Source organism: Vipera berus, assembly GCF_964194415.1.
Source record: "Vipera berus genome assembly, chromosome: 1".
NCBI classification, from domain to species: Eukaryota; Metazoa; Chordata; class Lepidosauria; order Squamata; family Viperidae; genus Vipera; species Vipera berus.
This window is the reverse complement of record NC_138202.1, coordinates 11,368,244-11,389,461: the sequence shown is the minus strand read 5'-3', so window position 1 is coordinate 11,389,461 and position 21,218 is coordinate 11,368,244. Positions and strand designations below refer to the sequence as shown.

The window sequence follows — 21,218 nt, the reverse complement described above, 5'->3', positions numbered from 1 at the left end:
CAGGCGACACTAGAACTCACAGTCTCCTGGTGATTGGTCCAAAATCACCTAGCTATTTATCCTGGAGAGGCACATTCTAAAGCAGGGGTGTCAAACTCAATTTCATTGAGGGCCGCATCAGCATTGTGGTTGCCCTCAAGGGGCCGAGTGGGTGTGGCCAGGGTGGGCGTGGCCTACTGGGTGGGCGTGGCTAGAGTGCGTATGGCCTACTGGGTGGGCATGGCCAGCTCTACATCGTTCGCATGAAGGGTGCCTATGGGGGCCTGGGCAGGAGTGGGACAGATCTGAGGGTCTCTGGCAGGAGGAGGGTCTCTGGGCCAGGGCCAAGGCAGTAGGGGCCGTTTCCTCACTGTTTCCAAGATGGCTTCGCAGGCCACATGAAACCACTTCGCGGGCCGGATCCAGCCCCCAGGCCTTGTGTTTGACATGTCTGTTCTAAAGAATCCTTAAAGCCAGGACTGAGCTTAAGAGCCAAGATATCACAGAGAAGAACTGGGGAAAAGAGAAGAAAACATCTCCTTCAACTTTCTCTCTTCACAATACAGTGCAAGCTTTTCATGTAGACCGAAGAGGATCCAGCATATGGTTAACCATATCAAACAGGAACTAAGGAATGCCAGGCACATTTCAGCCACAGCTTTCACTGGGCCACTTAATCTTCCATTTGAATCAACCAGGCTGCTTGCCTCAAGCTCCCTGAAGGACACATGGGGACCGAAAATAAATAATAATAAAACAGGGGCAAATAAGTGAGGCATGGGGATTGCTGCAAATAATTCAGCTGAAGGTTTAGCCTTCTCTATTATAGAATCCTGAGGGACGCGGTGGCTCAGTGGGTTAGGATGCTGAGCCTGTCGATCAGAAGGTCAGCAGTTTGGTGGGTCGAATCCCGAGTGCCGCGTAACAGAGTGAGCGCCTGTTACTCGTCCCAGCTTCTGCCAACCTAGCAGTTCGAAAGCACGTAAAAAGGAAAGTAGAAAAATAGGGACCACTACGGTGGGAAGGTAACAGCGTTCCGTGCAGCCATGCTGAGGGGAAAAGGAGAGGTTTCCAAGCTGAGCCATGCTGGCTCAGGAATTCTGGGAGTTGAAGTCCACGAGTCATAAAAGAGCCAAGGTTGCCTGCCCCTGATTCTAGTCCAACTCCTCCCTACAGGAGAGCCACTATAGCAGTGCATCTCAGTCTCAGCAACTTTAAGATGTGTGGACTTTTGACTCCCAGAATTCCCCAGCCAGCATGCTGCACTAAGCAGTCTCTGACCAGTAACCCCAAGCTCTGCTGAAAACACAGGCAATCAAGAGCTTCTCATTATTACTATTATTCAAGATGGTTCCACTGCTTTGCAAATCTTCTGTGGGGAATGTCTTCCTATCTTCAGTGTGAGCCTCCTTTCTTTTAATCTGAATTCTTCGATCTTCATCCTTATCCTTCCCTTGGTTTTGACACAGGACAAATCTACCTCCTCATGTGACAAGCCTGTAAGATACTATCATGGTTCCGACAGATGCAATTCTTCAAAGAACCTCGAGGCATTGTTTACCTTTCTTGTTGTTGTTAGTTGTGAAGTCGTGTCCGACCCATTGAGATCCCATGGACAATGTTCCTCCAGGCCTTCCTGTCCTCTACCATCTTCTGGAGTCTATTTAGGCTCACAGCTACTGCTTCAGTGACTCCATCCAGCCACCTCATTCTCTGTCGTCCCCTTCTTCTCTTGCCCTCAACCTTTCCCAGCGTTAGGCTCTTCTCCAGTGAGTCCTTCCTTCTCATTAGGTGGCCAAAGGATTTGAGTTTCAACTTCAGGATCTGGCCTTCTAAAGAGCAGTCAGGGTCGATCTTCTCTAGGACTGAACGGTTTGATCACCTTGCAGTCCAAGGGACTCGCAGGAGTCTTCTCCACCACCATAGTTCAAAGGCCTCAATTCTTTGGCGCTCACCCTTTCTTATGGTCCAACTTTCACTGCCATACATTGCAACTGGGAAGACCATAACCTTGACCATACGCACTTTTGTTGGCAGGGTGATGTCTCTGCTTTTTAGTGTGCTGTCTAGATTTGCCATGGCTTTCCTCCCCAGGAGCAAGCATCTTTTAATTTCTTGGCTGCCGTCCCCATCTGCATTGATCTTGGAGCCCAGGAAAATAAAATCTGTCACTACCTCCATTTCTTCCCCATCTATTTGCCAGGAATTGAGAGAGCCGGATGCCATGATCTTGGTTTTCTTAATGTTAAGTTTCAAATTGTTTACCTTAAGGAGTCTTTAATCAAAAGAACATAGCTTCCACACATACATGGTCAAGCCGAAATCTGGATTCCCCTCCCCTAAGCACACAGTATCAAAGCACAGTTCCTCCCTCTAATTAACCGTCATAAATCACATTCTCCAATTAGTTTGAATTGTAAGCTTTCCCTCCTATTAAACAACCGGCCAAATTCTTATCTTCTCTTATTTCAAAACAGCCTTGAGAGACATTCTTCCTACTCCCCACAGCATCAACTAGTTCTAATTCTAAAAGTAACACACAAGTTTTTAAAGAAGCAAAGCTGCCTCTACACATGTTGTCAAAGCAAGAACATCTGAGGTTAGCAGCGTGGACAGATACTTTCAGACCACTACCGTATTTCCCTCATTTTCTCTTTTCCAGCTAAAGCTAAACGTTTCATTTAACTCTTCTTTACAGGACTTTGATAAAAGTTTCAGCCTGATTGGTTCCTTCCGATTCCCTTTCACATAACTCCAGGTCTGTGGATTTGGTCTAGTATCGTTTAAAATTAGAAGTCCGCTCACATCTAACCGTAAGAAACCCTTTTAAGTTAATAATTTTGGTCCAGAATCAGTTGCTTGTCAGTTTTGCCAGACCATCTGAAATTTTAACATCGTGCCCGATGAGAAAATATTTCCCAAGAAAGTGTGGATTCCCACAACAGATATCACAAACTCCCCAGCCTCACTGTTCTGATCACCAAGCAGTTTTTTTTTAAAAAAAATATTTTTTGAAAAAATGCACATAAAAACAGTTAGAAGCCGTGTACAAATAACCCTCAACTTATGACAATTGGAACCAGAATTTCTGTGGCTAGACAATGAGTCGTGCTCAATTTTAAAAGGGTGGGGGTTTTTTTGGCCATGACGGTTAAGCGAATCAACGCAATGTTAAGTAAATCATGCAGTGTGGTTAAACGAATCTGGCTTCCCCTGTTGACTTTGCTTGTCGGAAGCTGGCTGGGAAGGTCACATATGGCATCACATGACCCAGGATGCTGCAACCACTGTAAATACATGCCAGTTGCCAAGTGCCTGAGTTTTGATCCCGTGTTTATGCTGTAGTGGTCATAAGTGCAAGGATCAGTTGTAGGTCATTTTTTCCCCCCAGCGCTGTTGTTAAATTTGAATGGGTCACTAAACAGATGGTTGCAAGGTAAGGACCACCTGCATATAATTCCTATCCGCTGGATTGTCCTTACCTGCGTGCAGCTTCTTCAGTGACTCGTAAGTGAAAAAGCTCAAACCAGCATAAGGGATCACCCCCAAAATGGTAGGGGCGAAGCCCCTGTACAGGGTCTTCAATCCTTCCTCGTGAGATATCCGCATAAATACATGAATTATGTTGCTATACCTGCCAAGGAAAAATGAAATGGGCTACATTGTGGATTGGAATCCTGACAACATCAGACAAGAAAGAAGTTTGAAGGGTGACAGTCCTAAGAATCTATGCCTGTCCCAGTTGCAAGGGACGTGCCGCTATTTTAGGGAATCTCCCAAGGGTGGGGGACTTAATCTGTTGGCAGGCTGGCCGTATTGTCATCTTTGTTTATATTAGCGTAGTAGGCTGAACCTTTTGTGAGTACGCTCACCAGATGTCTATGGAGGGGGAACGTGGTCAACAACAAGGCATCCCTTGTCCCTCCCTCCTGGGAATCCTGACTACATTCCACTACAATTTTGTCTTTTTTTTTGTCACTGTGGTTAGTAGATCCCGAAGATACTTGACTGGATTCACCAAGTAAACTATGAGCAAGCAACCTATTTAGTAAGTTGAGTACATTACAGGGAGTCTTCAACTTACGACCACAACGGAGCCCCAAATTTATGTTGCTAAGTGAGAAATTTGTTAAGCGAGCTTTGTCCCATTTTATGACCTTTCTTGCCACATTTGTTAAGTAAATCACTGCAGTTACTAAATTGGTAACACGTGGTTGTTCAGAACACCTGGTCTCGCCAATGACTTTGCTTGTCAGAAGGTGATCACGTGAACCCGGGACACTGCAACTGTCATAAATGTGAATCAGTTGCCAAGCATCCGAATGTGAATCACACGACCCCGGGGATGCTGCAACGGTCATAAGAATGAAAAATGGTCGTGTCACTTTTTTCAGAGCCTTTGTAACTTCAAACGGTCACTAAGTGAACTGTTGTAAGTTGAGGACTACCTGTACTGAACCAATCACGCTCCTGAAGTAGAAGAAAACCTTGTAGAAGAAAGAACTGTATTTCTTTTTGGCATTTTTTTTTTGGCTTGGACAGTGAGAAAAGCAACAATCTTCTCTTACAGAAGCATTTATGCTCCAACCTTTCATTATACATTATTCACCGTTGTTAAATGAATCTGGCTTCCCCACTGCTTGTCAGAAGGTCACAAAAGGGGATCACGTGACCCCGGGATGCTGCAACGGTCATAAATACGAGCCAGTTGCCAAGAATCAGAATTTTGATCACGTAACCAGGGGGATGCTGCAACGGTCATAAGTGTGAAAAACGGTCATAACTCATTTTTTCCAGGGCCATTGTAACTTCAAATGGTCACTAAAGGAACTGTTGTAAATCAAGGACTATCTGTATAAGTCAGGATCAAATGTGAAGGATGATACCTCTCTTGTAGTGGTGTCCTTAGACCAGGGGTCTTCAAACCTGGCAACTTTTAAGACTTGTGGACTTCAACTCCCAGAATTCCTCAGCCAGCCAGCCAAGGCTGGCTGAGGAATTCTGGGAGTTGAAGTCCACAAATCTTAAAAGTTGCCAAGTTTGAAGACCCCTGGTATAGGCTTTTAGGAACAATAAGAGTGAAAGAACACACCTCATGTCCCTTCTCAAGTACATGAGCATCAAATCTCCAATCACTTACATTTCCTTCGGCGTCACTGCCATACGGGCACGAACCAGGTCCAGGGGGTATGTCAACATGGCAGCTGTGATCCCTGCCAGAGACCCTGCCATGAATCTGGGCAGAGGGGTGAGTGCCCTGAAACAAAAGAATATTTTAAAAGGAGAATTTCTTTGGTTGCTGGCTATCTAGACTCTAAACCGACTGGACAAAAAAGGTCCCAAACTGAATCAGAATCAGAATCGAGCGTGAAGGGACTTTGGAGGTCTTCTAGTCCAACCCCCTGTTCAAGCAGGAGACCCTATAACATTTCAGAAAAGTGGCTGTCCAGTCTCTTCTTAAAAATCTCCAGTGAGGAAGCACCCACAACGTCTGAACTGTTCCACTGGTTAATTGTCTTCACTGTCAGGACGTTTCTCCTTAATTCCAGGTTGGTTCTCTCCTTGATTAGTTTCCACCCATTGTTTCTTGTCTTGCCCTCTGGTGCTTTGGAAAATACATTGACCCCCTCCTCTTTGTGGAATACTGCTATCATGCCCCTCCCCCACCCCAGTCAATAATAATAATAATAATAATAATAATAATAATAATAATAATAATAATAATAATAATAATAATAATAATAATAATAATAAGTAGTAGTAGTAGTAGTAGTAGTAGTAGTAGTAGTAGTAGTTGGAAGGGACCTTGGAGGTCATCTAGTCCAACCCCCTGCTCAGGCAGGAAACCCTATACCATTTCAGACAAATGGCTGTCCAGTATCTTCTTAAAAACTTCCAGTGTTGGAGCATTCACCACCTCTGGAGGCAGGTTGTTCCACTGGTTAATTGTTCTAACTGTCAGGAAGTTTCTCCTTAGTTCTAGGTTGCTTCTCTCCTTGACTAGTTTCCGTTGCTTCTTGTCCTGCCTTCGGGCACTTTGGAGAATACCTTGACTCCCTCTTCTTTGTGGCAGCCCCTGAGGTATTGGAACACTGCTATCATGTCACCCCTCACCCCTCTTCGTTAAAGTACTTCTTTTCTCTAGACTGGCCATACCCAATTCTTGTAACCTGTTCTGTACCAGCCTGCTACCGGCCCTGCAGAAAAGGCAGGGACAACCCCTTTACAAACGGCAAGAGGCTGGAATTACGCCTGCCAAATTTATAGCTACAAAAACAAACAAGACACGAACCAAGAAACAGGAGCTTTAAGAAACACGAACTATCCAAGCGGTTGCCTTCAGCAAACCAGCCCTCCCCACACATTCCCCTTATATAGAGTTCAAGGCGTGGCTTCTCTCTGCCTCCTTCCGAGAAATCCCATTGCCTTCCTCTGTTTACTCCTAAATGACTGCCTCCTGCGTCGGGCGTCCTTGAACAGGGCCAGCTGTGGGTCATCTTCATCCACGCTGTCAGGCTCACACAGCTGGGTCTCCGTGGTGACCAAGTGGGAGGGGCCTGGCTGAGGGCTCTCATCAGCAAGATCTTCAACCCCCTCAGCAAGGTCTTCAACAGCCCCCTCCTCCTCTGAGTCGTCTGACCCAACTGCCGAACCCACAGGCTGACCCTGAATCACAACATAACCATTCTTCGTATGTTTTAGTCTCTGGGCCTTTAATCATCTAAGTAGCTCAACTCTGCTCTTTTTCCAAAGCCTCAACATCTTTTTTGTAATGTGGTGACTAAAACTGGATGCAGTATTCCAGGTCTGGCTTTACTAAGGCTTTATAAAGTGGTACTAATACTTCGCGTGACCTTGATTCTATGCCTCTGTTTATACAACCAAAGATTGTATTAGCTTTTTTGGTTGCTGCTGCACGCTGCTGGCTCATATTTAAGTGGTCGTCCACTAGGACTCCAAGGTCCCTCTCGCAGTTACTGTTTTTGAGCCAGGTTTCGCCTAATCTGTGCTTGTACCTTTGGTATTTCCTGCCCAGGTGTAAAAACCTTGCTTTTCTCCACATTAAATATCATTTTGTTGGATGGGGCCCATTGTTCAAGTCTTGTCAAGATCTTTTTGGATCCTGAGCTTGTCTTCTGGTGTGTTGGCTATTCCTGCCAGTTTAAGTGTCATCTGCGAATTTTATTTTTTTTATTTTATTTTAATTCCATTTATATCCCGCCCTTCTCCGAAGACTCAGGGCGGCTTACAAGCTTAGAATTTGATGAGTTCCCCTTCTATTCACTCATCTAAGTCATTGATGAAGATGTTGAAGAGTACTGGGCCTAAGATGGAACCTTGTGGTACCCCCACTGCTTACTTCCCTCCATATGGATGTAGTGCCATTAAGGACTACTTGTTGAGTACGGTTTGTCAGCCAGTTACATTGCTCATTACAAAACTCTGGCTCTGTTCCCTTGGCACTAAAGTACAGCTGGCATACATTAGGCTAAGCGATGAATCAAAATTTATAAATCACAATGACTGGGGTTTCACGGTTGGAAATGTAAGTCAGAGAGACACGACTCTGCCATATACCAGAACAGACAACTAGAATCTTTCGCCTGTATTGCCTTTTTCAAGAGGCATCTGGACTTTTTTTGTTTTTCTTTGAAGACGTTTCACTTCTCATCTGCGAAGCTTCTCTTTGAAGCGAAACGTCTTCAAAGAAAGTATGTGTAGTTTAATGAAGAGAAGAGTGAGGGGGGACATGATAGCAGTGTTCTAATATCTCAGGGGCTGCCATAAAGAAGAGGGAGTCAAGCTATTCTCCAAAGCACCTGAAGGCAGGACAAGAAACAACGGATGGAAACTAGTCAAGGAGAGAAGCAACCTAGAACTAAGGATAAATTTCATGACAGTGAGAACAATTAACCAGTGGAACAACCTGCCTCCAGAAGTGGTGAATGCTCCAACACTGGAAGTTTTTAAGAAGAGGCTGGACAGCCACTTGTCTGAAATGGTATAGGGTTTCCTGCCTGAGCAGGGGGTTGGACTAGATGACCTCCAAGGTCCCTTCCAAATAATAATAATAATAATAATAATAATAATAATAATAATAATAATAATAATAATAATAATAATAATAATAATTATTATTATTATTATTATTATTAACAAGGAAGTCCAGTTGCCTCCTGAAAAAGCACCTTTGGGACAACCCTGACCTGGATGAGTGAGAATCGCCACAGACTTTCACCTGTATTGTTTGTTCTGATTAACAATAACTGCTGTTTTTGAACTCTATCCTGGTTCCTGACTTCTTGTACCTGACAATATCTTTCCCACATGCTCAGGCCAAGACCTTTAAGGAGACCGAGGCTCCATAGCAACTTACTTTCCCTGGTAGCCATAGTAGCTGCCCAAAAGCTGCTTGTACTCCTCATGTGCAGAAAACTGGATGGCAGCGTAGGGGACCACTCGAACCATGGTGGCTGAGTTGCCTCGCCATAGGCTGAAGAAGCCTTCCCTGAGGTAGGTACGATAGATCAGCCGGTAGGCCTCCTAGACAGAGAAGGAGCTGGGTCAGGAGTGACACACTTGAAAGACAAAGGAGCTGTGAATTTTTAAGAGGGAATTCGGAGAGGAAAGGTTGGGGTTAGGGCAGGCAGGGTGTAGGAGGTTTTCAGACAAAAAAGATGGTTACAATTCACTGGCGTCTCCTCAAAATGTTCTTCTTGTTGTCCCAACCAAACCCCCACAGAATGGGTTGGTTTCTGCCTGTCTTTCGATTATGGCAATATATGTGAGGTCTCAAGATGCTGCAGGACTGCAACAAGACTGTTGGATCACGATAAGCTCAGAAAAGCAGATGCCAACACTGAGGGAACTTTCAGAAAGAACTTGCTCCAGAAAGAATAGGCCTCTGCAGCTCCTTCTTGCTCACAGTTCTCATGAAGAGAGTGGATGGGAGGAGGGGGAGGAGGAGGAGGAGGAGGTGGTCAATCTGGCAATAACTATTCCTTTAAGCCACAGTGGAGAGAGAGAGAGCATGCAAAACAAGATGATGATAATAATAATAATAATAATAATAATAATAATAATAATAATAATAATAATAATAATAATAATAATAATAATAATAATAATAATAACAACAATAACAAGAAGAAGAAGAAGAAGAAGAAGAAGAAGAAGAAGAAGAAGAAGAAGAAGAAGAAGAAGAAGAAGAAGAAGAAGAAGAAGAAGAAGAAGAAGAAGTAGTTGGAAGGGACCTTGGAGGTCATCTAGTCCAACCTCCTGGCCATTTCAGATAGAAGAACCCATTGCCAAAGTCCAGCAGAAACACTGGGAATTTTTGCCCCTAATGATTTCTAGGCCCCTCAGATGCTACTCTAGGATAAGCCAATTTCACATCCCACTATCTGCCTCCTTACACAAAGTAAACTCCAACCCTTTTTCTCTGTGTTGGAGTTAGCAACCAACTACACAAGTCTCCTTATGAGGGTTGAATTCCTGTTTTAATGTCTATTCTTCTGCTGGAATTTTGCCCCAAGATTTTATTTCAGTTGGCACATACATGTGGCCTACCATTTTATAGTAGTTCTGTTTTGACTAATTTTCACCAGCTGTTAAGAAGCCAGAAGGAGGGGCAGAACAGAGGTGTGTTAAGGTGAGAGACCCACCCATGGGATCCAATCAGTGAGATTTAATCCTTCCCAACTGCTCAACCTGCAATGAAGCTTAGAAAAGAGAAGGACGTTTCAACTTACCTTAGCAGAAAACCGATTCGACGACACTGAAAACAGAGGGGAAAAAAGAAGCCGTACGCACATCAGCACTGCAGCTAAGAAATCTATGGGCAGACTAATCCATGCCACAATCCAGCATCTTTGCACTCAGTCAGACTCTAGTTTGGAACACCCAGACCGCATCCCCAAGGAAGAGAACCATCCCCACTGCCTTTCTGAATCGGCACCTAATGTCTCAACAGGTCCACGTTAGCCTGGAGACAGGTATGGTATAGGCCAGTGTTTCTCAACCTTGAGAACTTTTAAGACATGTGGACTTCGCCTCCCAGAATGCTGGCTGGGAAATTCTGGGAACTGAAGTCCACACATCTTACAGTTACCAAGGCTTTTAAAGAATATGCTGGCCTTGCTTTCATAAACCATTAAACCTTAAATCTTCAAAGGCCTGGCTTGTCAAAGGCCTTCTGCAAAGATGGTTGAACAAACTAATTACAAATTAACCAGGATTTGAAAAAAAGCACAGTCTTTCTAAATCCTGCTATTTAGTTTCATTACCAAGCCAGAATGCAAAGGCAGCAGTCAAATCTGGCTTTTAAGCTGGTTAGAGCAGAGGTCCCCAACTTTTTGGGCACCAGGGACCGGTTCCGTGGAGAGAGGTTTTTCCGTGACTGGAGGGTGTATAGTTTTGTGTGTTGCCTACATCTCGCGGATGGGGCTTTGCTTGTTTGTGCGGACCAGTTGCTGGCATGCCATGGCCCAGTACCGGTCCATGGACCGGGGGTGGGGACCCCTGGGTTAGAGTAATGACAAGCCAGGAATGAATGCAATTGTTTGTCCAAACTGGGGGCTGTACAGATCTACAAACTTCACATGCCAGAATTCCTCAACCCACAGGACTACTACTGAGAATTCTGGGAACTGAAGTCCATGCATTTAAATCAATGTTTTTCAAACTTGGCAACTTTAAGATGTGTGGACCTCAACTCTCAGCATTCCCCAGCCAGCGTGATGGATAGGGAATTCTGGGAGTTGAAGTCCACACATCGTAAAGTTGTCAAATCTGAAAAGCTGATCTAAAAGGAGCCACGATTGCTTCCACAACTTTAGAAAGATAGGAAGATTCCCCCATTTCTCCTCCCTTCTCCCGTGTCTACCTTGGAATATGATTTTTGTCCGGTCCAATGGTGCCACGGCTGTTTTGGCCACAGCGCCAGCCAATGCCCCAGACACCAAGGAGTTGATCATACTTTTTTTCTCTTCAGTATTCTGGAACAGAAACCCAAAATGTGTTAGAGACCCAATCATGCAACAGAAAAATAGCAGTTAGGACTCAATCTCTCATAAGAAACAGCAGACTTTTTTTAAAAAATGGGAGTAAGTCAGGGGTAGGCAACCTCGGCTCTTTTATGACTCATGGACTTCAACTCCCAGAATTCCTGAGCCAGCCATGCTGAGGGGAAAGCTTGAGCCAGGCTGGCTCAGGAATTCTGGGAGTTGAAGTCCACAAGTCATAAAAGAGCCAAGGTTGCCTACCCCTGCAGTTACAACACAGCGAGACACAAACTGCCCACCTCTGGAAGAACACGTCCATGGACTCTGATCTCTGCATCTTTCTGTTTCAAACCTACTTGACCTTCCACCGCTCTACCATTATCCATACCAAGCTCAGAAGCTAGCTCGGAAGAGAATTGAGCCTCCTGAGAAGAAGAAGAAGAAGAAGAAGAAGGGGAGAGAGAGACAGAAAATGTTAAAATTAATTTTTCAAAATATGAAACTTTAAAAAAAAATCAATCCGACTGATCGGTTTCAATCGCCCCATTTTTCACTGCTTCCCCCGTCCACTTATTTGCACTGTTGGCCCTCCTGTCTCTTTTGGGTTTTTTTCTAAAAAAAAAAAAGCACAATATTTATTTATTTCTTAAATTTCCAGAGTGATCCAAATGCATGACTGGGTGGCAAAAATTAAAAAAACAGAAAAACGATACACTAAAAACTACACAGGTAGTCCTCAACTTACGACCACCGTTGAGCCCACAATTGCTGTTGCTAAAGTGAGACATTTCTTAAGTGAGTATTTACCCCATTTGCCACAGTTAAGTGGATTGCAGCAGGTGTTAAGTGGATATAACTTGGTTCTTAAGTGGCTTCCCCACTGATTTTGCTGGTCAGAAGGTCACAAAAGGGGATCACATGACCCGGGGACACTGCAACCGTCATAAACACAACTCAGTTGCCGAACATCTGAATTTTGATCATGTGACCCTGGGGATGTTGCAACGGTTGCTAAGTGTGAAAAACAATCATAATGTTCTGTGCTACCGGCCCTGCAGAAAAGGCAGGGACAACCCCTTTTACAAGAAGGCAAGAGGCTGGAATTAAGCCTGCCAAATGTATTGATACAAACAAGACACGAACCAAGAAACAGGAGCTTATCAAGCGGTTGTCTTCAGCAAACCAGCCCTCCCACGCATTCCCCTTTTTATACAGTTCAGGGCGTGGCTTCTCTCTGCCTCCTTCCGAGGTGCCCCATTGCCTTCCTCTGTTTATTCCTGATTGACTGCCGTCCTTGAACAGGGCCAGCTGTGGGTCATCTTCATCCACGCTGTCAGGCTCACACAGCTGGGTCTCCCTCGTGACCAGGTGGGAGGGGCCTGGCTGAGGGCTCTCATTAGCAAGATCTTCAACCCCCTCAGCAAGCTCTTCAACACCCCCCTCCTCCTCCTCTGAGTCGTCCGACCCAACTGCCGAACCCACGGGCTGACCCTGAATCACAACACATAAGTCACTTTTCCCAGTGCAGCCTAACTTTGAATGGTCTCTAAACCAACTGTTTTAAGCTGAGGATTACCTTTAATGTAAATTTAAGGAGAACTTTTTAAGATCTACATGGTTTCCAGAAGAGAGGAGACACACGTTAACTTTGAGATCTCCCCTGTCCCATTTATAAACGTAATCATGGATGCAATCTAGCACACCATGGGTTATGTAGTTCTTTTCTGACCATCCACTTCTCTACTGTAACTTGTTTTGCGACAAGGAATTTGACTGGAAAATTGTCCCATCCTACTCTTTCCATTCAGTATCCCTTTTTCATTCTAGTTTATTTCTGGCTATGAGGGATTCGGAATGAACAGCTGTGAGATTACAAATGTTCCTTTACGTCTTCATCCATAAAGCAGGGCAAGACAGCATGTCTGGTAAGAAGCCGGTAGGAAATTCAAAGATCAGGAAAAAAAAATATAGCTGGAACCAGCTCATGTCTTTCCTGGAAATCTTTCTCTTTCTTTCTTTCTTTCTTTCTTTCTTTCTTTCTTTCTTTCTTTCTTTCTTTCTTTCTTTCTTTCTTTCTTTCTTTCTTTCTCTTTCTTTCTTTCTTTCTTTCTTTCTTTTTCTTTCTTTCTTTCTCTTTCTTTCTTTCTCTTTCTTTCTTTCTTTCTTTCTTTCTTTCTTTCTTTCTTTCTTTCTTTTTTCTTTCTTTCTTTCTCTCTCTCTCTCTCCCTTCCTTCCCTTCCTTCCTCTTTCTTTCTTTCTTTCTTTCTTTCTTTCTTTCTTTCTTTCTTTCTTTCTTTCTTTCTTATAAAAGGTAGTCCTCAACTTACAACAGTTTGTTTAGTGACCATTCAAAGTTACATTGGCTCTGAAAACCACTGTCACATTATCAAAATTTGGACACTTGGCAACTGGTTCATATTTATGATGGTTGCAGTGTTCCAGGGTCACGTGATCCCTTTTGTGACCTTCTGACAAGAAAGGTCAATGCGGAAAGCCAGATTCAACCGTGTTACTAACTTAACAACTGCAGTGCTTCATTTAACAACTGTGGAAAGAAAGCTCCTAAAACTGGGCCAAATTCATTTAACCTATGTCTCACTTAGCAACATTAATTTTGGGCTCAATTGTGGTCTTAAGTCAAGGACTGCCTGTGCGGGTAGCCCTCGACTTACAACCACATTTGGGATGGGGATTTCAATTATTAAGTGGTGTGGTTTAAGCCAATCATCAATCGTATGATCATATTTACTGTAGCTGTTGAGCAAATCACATGGCTGTTAAGTGAATCCGTCTTCCTCCATTGACTTTGTTCATTGGACACTGGCTAGGAAGATGGGAAATTGCAATCACCTAACCGCAGGACACTGTGACAGTCATAACTGTGGGTCAGTTGCCAAGCCACAAAGGGAAGCTCTGAGGACCGTGGGCGGGCAAGAAAAACAAAATATAAATAAAAATAAAAGCGGTCAAATTGCATTCACGTGACCCTGGGGGGAGGAGGCGATGTGGCGATCATAACTCTGAGGATAGGTGGTTGTAAATTAAGGATTATCTGTAGGTATCCTACCTAGAGCAGGGGTAGGCAATCTTGGCTCTGACTCGTGGACTTCAACTCCCAGAATTCCTGAGCCAGCCACGCTGAGGGGAAAGGGAGAGGTTTCCAAGCTGAGCCTTGCTGGCTCAGGAATTCTGGGAGTTGAAGTCCACGAGTCATAAAAGAGCCAAGGTTGCCTACCCTTGTCCAAGAGCAATACAAGAAGCAATCTTTTCCATGAATACACACTCATAAATATTAGTATGAACTTGAATTGATTCAAAGCCACACATTGCTATGTAGTTTGCCAGGCAGGACTGGAGATAAAGGCAAATATACATGTCCCAGGATATGTCTATGGAGATTCTCAGTCATCCAGGTCATGGCTGTCCAAAAGATGCTTTTTCAGGAGGCAAATGGACTGTCTTGTTTTTCTTTGAAGGGTAATTTTTAACAATTTTTAAGGGATCCACTTATCAAAGAATTCTCTCTGCCCTAAGGGCAAAATAGTCCTCAACGTATGACTCAATTGGGCCCAAAATTTCCACTGCTAAGCAAGGCAGTTGCTAGGTGAATTTTGCCCCATTTTATGATGTTTCTTCCCACAGTTACTAAGTGAATCACTGCAATTGTTAAGTTATAGACACGGGTGTTAAGCGAACCTGGGTTCTCCACTGACTTGGCTTGTCAGAAGGTCACAAAAAGGGATCACATAACCCGGGGACACAGCAACCGTCATAAATATGAACCCAGTTGCCAAGCATCTGGATCTGGATCACGTGACCCTGGGGAGGCTGCAAAGGTCATAAGCGTGAAAAATGTTCATAAGTCACTTTTTCCAATGCTGTTATAACTTCGAACAATCACAATCACTAAAAGAGCCTTGGTGGAGCAGTGGGCTAATGCCTCCTTAAGTAACACCAGCTGCCTGCAATTAGTGCAGGTTCGAGTCCCACCAGGCTCAAGGTTGACTCAGCCTTCCATCCTTCCAAGATAGGTAAAATGAGGACCCAGATTGTTGGGGGCAATAAGCTGACTTTGTAAAAATGCCACCGGGGGGGGGGGGGCGAAAGCCCTAATAAGCAGGCATATACATAGAATGAAGGCTATTGCTAAGCACATTGATTTGTGCTTTAGATTGTAAGCCGCCCTGAGTCTTCGGAGAAGGGCGGGATATAAATGGGATTTTAAAAAATGGTTGTGCGTTGAGGATTAAACTAAGAACTGGGAATGCTACCTGATCTACGAAAACAAAACCCTTCAAATCAATCTCTGTCAAGGGAAGAAAAGAAATGGGTGAGAGTTGAATGCCTTTCAGAAATGAAACACCAGCCTACTGGCTGTTAAGTTGTTTGCTGTTAATTTATTTCCCCTGTACTGTGGACTCCATAACACACGGAAAATATGAAGACCTTTCTCAAATAATAATTTAATGCATGCAGGAAGTCCTCGATTTGCAGTTCATTTAGTGACCATTCAAAATTATGTTGGGCTAAAAGTTGGACTAGAAGACACTTCCAATTCTGTTATTCTGTTATTGGGGGAAAGAAAACATGTCTTGCCTAACAACATAAATTCTGGGCTCAAAAGTGGTCATAAGTCGAGGACTACCTTTGTCATACAATAAAATTCCTTCCTAGCCCAGAACATTCACCTCCCAGTAATTCTAGCTGAAAAAAACAAAATATAAATGAAAGCATTTGAGATTTTTTTTTAAAAAAAACAAAAAAAGCACACACCTTCCTTGCTTGAATGAAGCTCTTTGTATTGCAAACTTGGGAGATTTTCAAGTAACTTCTCCAGAGCCGAACCCCTCGTAAATCACTCAGCACTCTGACAAATCAACAAAGCAGCTCTTGTTATTTCAAGTTGCGGCAGTCCAAATGAAGATTATAGAAGCTGTTTGTCTATGTCCGCCTGTCCCAGTGAGATTAGACAAGCGCTCCTGACCTAAAAAAAAAAAAGTAACCCAAGAGGGCAGCTGCAATTAAACTTCTCAGGAAGTGGGGGGGGGCTGTTGAAACAGTTGTGTCACGAGCACCTGACAATCCCTGCCTTTAAATTCTTCTGTTATTCTCTTCATACACAAACTCTGCAGAATTTGCTTTTATCAGACAAAATAGGGTTTTCAAATTCAGGTTTTGCGCACAGAAACAAGGGGTCACAACTCTCTCCCAATACACACATTATTCTGCCCCCAATTTAGCTTTCTCAGGATTTCACTTGCTTCCCACACAGTTTTGATCCAGTACGGATAGTCTTCAACTTATAACAATTTGCTTGGCGACTGAAGTTACAACAGCGGTGAAAAAAGTGACTTATGACCATCTTTCACACTTATGATTGTTGCAGCATCCACTGGTCACGTGATTCACATTTGGACGTGTGACAACTGATTCACATTTATGACGGTTGCAGTATCCCGGGGTCACGTGTTCACTTTTCCCAACTTTCTGACAAGCAAAGTCAATGGGGAAGGCAGATTCACTTAACAACCCTGTTACTGTTGTGATTCAGGGTCAGCCTGTGGGTTCGGCAGTTGGGTCGGATGACTCAGAGGAGGAGGAGGAGGGGGGTGTTGAAGAACTTGCTGATGATGGCTTTGAGGCTCCGCAGAGCCCCCAGCCAGGCCCCTCCCACCTGGTGGAGACCCAGCTGTGTGAGCCTGACAGCGTGGATGAAGATGACCCACAGCTGGCCCTGTTCAAGGACGCCCGACGCAGGAGGCAGTCAATTAGGAGTAAACAGAGGAAGGCAATGGGGCTCCTCGGAAGGAGGCACAGAGAAGCCACGCCCTGAACTCTATATAAGGGGAATGTGTGGGAGGGCTGGTTTGCTGAAGGCAACCGCTTGGATAGTTCATGTTTCTTAAAGCTTCTGTTTCTTGGTTTGTCTTGTTCCGTTTGTTTTTGTAGTAATAAATTTGGCAGGCGTAATTCCAGCCTCTTGCCTTCTTGTAAAAGGGGTTGTCCCTGCTTTTGATGCAGGGCCGGTAGCAGGCTGGTACAGAACAGTTACTAATTCAACAACTGCAGTGATTCACTTAACAAATGTGGTAAGAAAAGTCGTAAAATGAGGCAAAATTCACTTAACAAATTTCTCATAAATTTTTGGTCTCAAGTGTGGCTGTTGAGGACTATCTGTAGTTCAGTTTAGGTTTCTCCTGCACGTTTTTTGTTAGAGATAGGCCAGGAAAAAAACACAGTCTACTGAATCAGATCAAATGTCTGCATAGGCTGCCTTCTTTTTAACAATGGTCAACCAAATGCCACAAGGAAGACTGTAAGCAGGACAAATACAGGTAGCCCCTGACTCACGATCACAACTGAGCCCAAAATTTCTGTTGTTAAACGAGACATTTGTTAAGTGAGCTTTGCCCCATTTTACGATCTTTCTTGCCAGAGTTATTAGGCCAGGGGTAGGCAACCTTGACTCCTTTTATGACTCGTGGACTTCAACTCCCAGAATTCCTGAGCCAGCATGGCTAAGCATGGAAACGTCTCCCTTTCCCCTCAGCATGGCTGGCTCAGGAATTCTGGGAGTTGAAGTCCACGAGTCATAAAAGAGGCAAGGTTGCCTGCCCCTGTAAATTAGCTGAACCACTGCAGTTGTTCAAGTTAGTAGCATGGTTGTTTATGTGAACCTGGCTTCCCAACTGACTTTGATTGTCAGAAGGTCGCAAAAGGTGATCACGTGACACCCCCTGGGGACACCGCAACTGTTATAAATAGAAACCAGTTGCCAAGCACCTGAATTTTAATCACGTGATCATGGGGGGGGGGGTTGCTGCAAAGGTCGTAACTATCAGAAACGGCCTTAAGTCTCTTTTTTCAGTGCTGTTGTAACTTAGAATGGTCACTAAATGTTTTTCAAACCTGGCAACTTTCAGACGTACAGGCGTTCCTTGACTTCCACAATTGGAACCGGAATTTCTGTTTTCAGCCAATGTGGTTGTACGTCGACCAAATCCAATTTTACAACCATTTTACCAAGGTTGTAAAGCGAATCACTGCACTCATTAAGTGAATCATGTGGTTGCTAAGCGAATCCAGCTTTCCCACCCCCATTGATGTATTTTGCAGGAAACCGGCTGGGAAGTGGCCGAGTTGAAGTCCACACATCTTAAAGTTGCTAAGTTTGGACGCCCCTGCAATAGATCTTCACTTTGGTTTGTAACCAGATAAATTTCCAATTCTCATTCTGATTTTTCTAACTTCTATTAGACACAAGGCCTCAATATATTTCCTTCTGGAATGTTTCCCTCTGGAAGATGCTGGCACAGAAGTATACTTTTTCAGCCATCCTGGGTTTTATTATACAACGAACAACTTAATATATAATGAATTAGCTATTTCATTCCATTTTGCTGTTTAATTCTGACACTCCTGTAATTTCTTTCCAAGTCTGCTATTGGCATTATTTAAACCAGGGGTTTTCAAACTTTTCACCCATTGTACCACTTTTAGGATATGGCAACATCCGAGTACCACCAGTCGCCTAGCAAGGTGTCAAAAACTTGATGGAAAAAAAAAGGAAAAAAGTGATGAAGTACAGGTAGTCTTCGACTTGCAACAGTTCACTTAGTGACTGTTCAAAGTTACAATGGCACTAAAAAAAGTGCCCCCCCAAGCCACAGCCGAGCAAGACAGCTGCCTGCCCGCCTGGCGGCATTCTTCCTCCTGTCTAAGGTTTTCATTGTTGTGAGCATTTCTGTTGAGGATTGGTAGCAGGGATGGGGTGGGGGGGGGGTGTTTGGTTTTTATTCCCTCCACCTGCTGGATGGTTGCAGCAGGTTTTGGTCACTTCACATGACCCTGGGACACTGTGACCGTCATAAATATGAATCAGTTGCCAAGCATCTGAATGTAAATCACAAGACCCTGGAGATGCTGCAATATTCCAGCTGATCGGCGCTTCTTCTGGGCTCAGCAGAAGCGCCAGGATCAGCGCCGAGCTCCAGCTGGAGCCTGGCGCTGATCCTGGCGCTTCCACTGAGCCCTGACAGCCCTGCAGCTCCAACCGTCTCTCGCTCAGGCTTGTGCGGTGCTGCACAACCACTACTTCTCTAGGATGGTTGCGTACCACCTGCCAGATGCCAAAGTACCACAGGTGGTACCCGTACCACTGGTTGAAAAGCCGTGATTTAAACCAGGCTTTTCAACCAGTGGTATGTGTACCACTGGTGGTACGCAAGCACGTGGCTGGTGGTACGTGGTGTCGCCTTTCTCCCCCCCCCACCTCCCCCCTGCTCCTTCCTAGCTTACTTGCTGCCGGAAAACAAGCTGCTGCAGGAACCTACCAGGCTGCGCGAAGAGTGCAGGCGCAGAGTGAGGGCCCACCCTCCCCTGGGACTCATTGTGCAGCAACCATGTTGTCCTTCCCCCGGAAACAAGCGCGAGCCTGAAGGGGACAAAGCCATCCACTCCCTTGGCAGGTAGGTGTTTGCGTCCACTCACGTCCATCTTCTTTTCCTCCCCCCCCCGCGAGCTTGCGATACCCCTCACGGCCCTCACATTGCCTTCTTTTTTCAGTGCCGTTGTAACTTTGAACAGTCACTAAGTGAATTGTAAGTCGAGGACCACCTGTACTTTATCATTTTTTCCCCTTTTTTGGGGGGGTCAAGTTTTTGACACCTTGCTGGGCGACATGGTGGTACTCAGACATTGCCTTGTCCTAAAAGTGGTACAATGGATGAAAAGGTTGAAAAGCCCTGATTTAAATGTCCAATGCAGTCCTGAAAGCTGACAACATAAGTTATTATCTCTTGCTGTTTCTTGAACAAAAGAGCAGTGGCACCTGGTGCGGAAAATGGAGACATTTTGAGTTTTGTTTCAAAGATCCAGATGCAGAATCAATAGAGTGACACTATTTGTTGTCAAATGACAATATTTATTATCATCTATTATTTCTCCAGCCTGAGTTAGTTGGCTGTCAACCAGCTGTCTTATTTAGGATAAAGAATGCCCTACCAGGAAAACAGCTGAGACATTTCTGCCCAAACATTTGCCAATAAAGTCATCCATTGCCATACCTTCCAAGCAGGCCAGGTAACGAAGGGACCACAAAAAATATCAAAAAGCCTGACAGCTTCCTTCTTTCCCCTCTTATGCCAAAGAGAATCAAGGTGGGCAATCTTGAGTTTCTTTCTCACTTTTTCTTGTTTGTTTCTTGTTTGTCCGAAAGATAGGCTCAAGATACAGCAAGATCTTGACAGACATGAACACTGGGCCCGATCTAACAAAATGAAATTCAATGGTGAGAAAAAGAAGGTTCTAGATTTAGGCAAGAGAAACCAAACACACAGGTGTAGAATAGGTGGCATCTGGCTCAATAGTAGTAACTGTGAGAGGGATCTCGGAGTCCTAGTGGACAATCACTTAAATATGAGCCAGCCGTGTGATGCAGCTGCCAAACAGGCCAACCCAGTTCTAGTCTGCAGTAACAGAGAGACAGAATCATGGTCATATGAAGTGTTAGTACTACTTTATAATTCCTTGGTAAGATCACACTTGGAATACTACATCCAGTTCTGGTCACCACGATATAAGAAAGATGTTGAGACTCTAAAAAGGATGTTGAGAAGAGCAACAAAGATGATTAGGGGACTGGAGGCTAAAACATATAAGGAACGGTTGCTGGAATTGGGTATCTCTAGTTTAATGAAAAGAAGGACTAGAGGTGACATGATAGCAGTCTTACAATATCTAAACGACTGCCACAAAGAAGAGGGAGTCAAGCTATTCTCCAAAGCGCCTGAAGGCAGGACAAGAAGCAATGAATGGAAACTAGTCAAGGAGGGAACCAATCTAGACCTAAGGAGAAATTTCTTGACAGTCAGAACAATTAACCAGTGGAACGACTTGCCTCCAGAAGTTGTGGGTGCTCCATTGTTAGTGGCTTTTAGGAAGAGATTGGATAACCATTTGTCTGAAATGGTATAGGGCAGCGAAGGCAAACTTTTTAGAGACCGAGTACCCAAACCACAACCCAAAACCCACTTATTTATCGCCTTGGTGGAGCAGTGGGCTAATGCCTCCTTAAGTAACACCAGCTACCTGCAATTAGTGCAGGTTCGCATCCCACCAGGCTCAAGGTTGACTCAGCCTTCCATCCTTCCCAGGTAGGTAAAATGAGGACCCAGATTGTTGGGGGCAATTAAGCTGACTTTGTAATAATGCCGCTTGGGGTGTGTGTGTGAAAGC

At 44.4% G+C, this 21,218-nt stretch overlaps 2 protein-coding genes across 6 annotated transcripts in view; both read right to left on the bottom strand.

Annotated features, from left to right (window-relative positions):
• Positions 1 to 21,218, bottom strand: part of TMEM221 (transmembrane protein 221) — a gene marked incomplete at its 5' end in the record, with an annotated part of 267,333 nt that overhangs the window by 214,719 nt on the left and 31,396 nt on the right. The gene's annotated exons all lie outside the window — the stretch shown is intronic.
• SLC25A42 (solute carrier family 25 member 42) overlaps positions 1 to 21,218 on the bottom strand; it is a 35,062-nt gene that overhangs the window by 5,247 nt on the left and 8,597 nt on the right. Inside the window, exons 2-9 of one of the 5 annotated variants that reach the window (XM_081340404.1) lie at positions 20,048 to 20,250; positions 15,756 to 15,966; positions 11,282 to 11,407; positions 10,865 to 10,976; positions 9,732 to 9,757; positions 8,357 to 8,523; positions 5,120 to 5,236; positions 3,462 to 3,613 (exon numbers count right to left, since the gene is read on the bottom strand). In XM_081340404.1, coding sequence (XP_081196530.1) covers positions 3,462 to 3,613; positions 5,120 to 5,236; positions 8,357 to 8,523; positions 9,732 to 9,757; positions 10,865 to 10,976; positions 11,282 to 11,368 — 661 coding nt within the window. In that variant the 5' untranslated portion in view covers positions 11,369 to 11,407; positions 15,756 to 15,966; positions 20,048 to 20,250. Of the gene's footprint in view, positions 1 to 3,461; positions 3,614 to 5,119; positions 5,237 to 8,356; positions 8,524 to 9,731; positions 9,758 to 10,864; positions 10,977 to 11,281; positions 11,408 to 15,755; positions 16,494 to 20,047; positions 20,251 to 21,218 lie in introns of those variants that run through there. The other 4 variants (XM_081340406.1, XR_014028094.1, XM_081340405.1 and 1 more) reach the window with 4 other exon arrangements.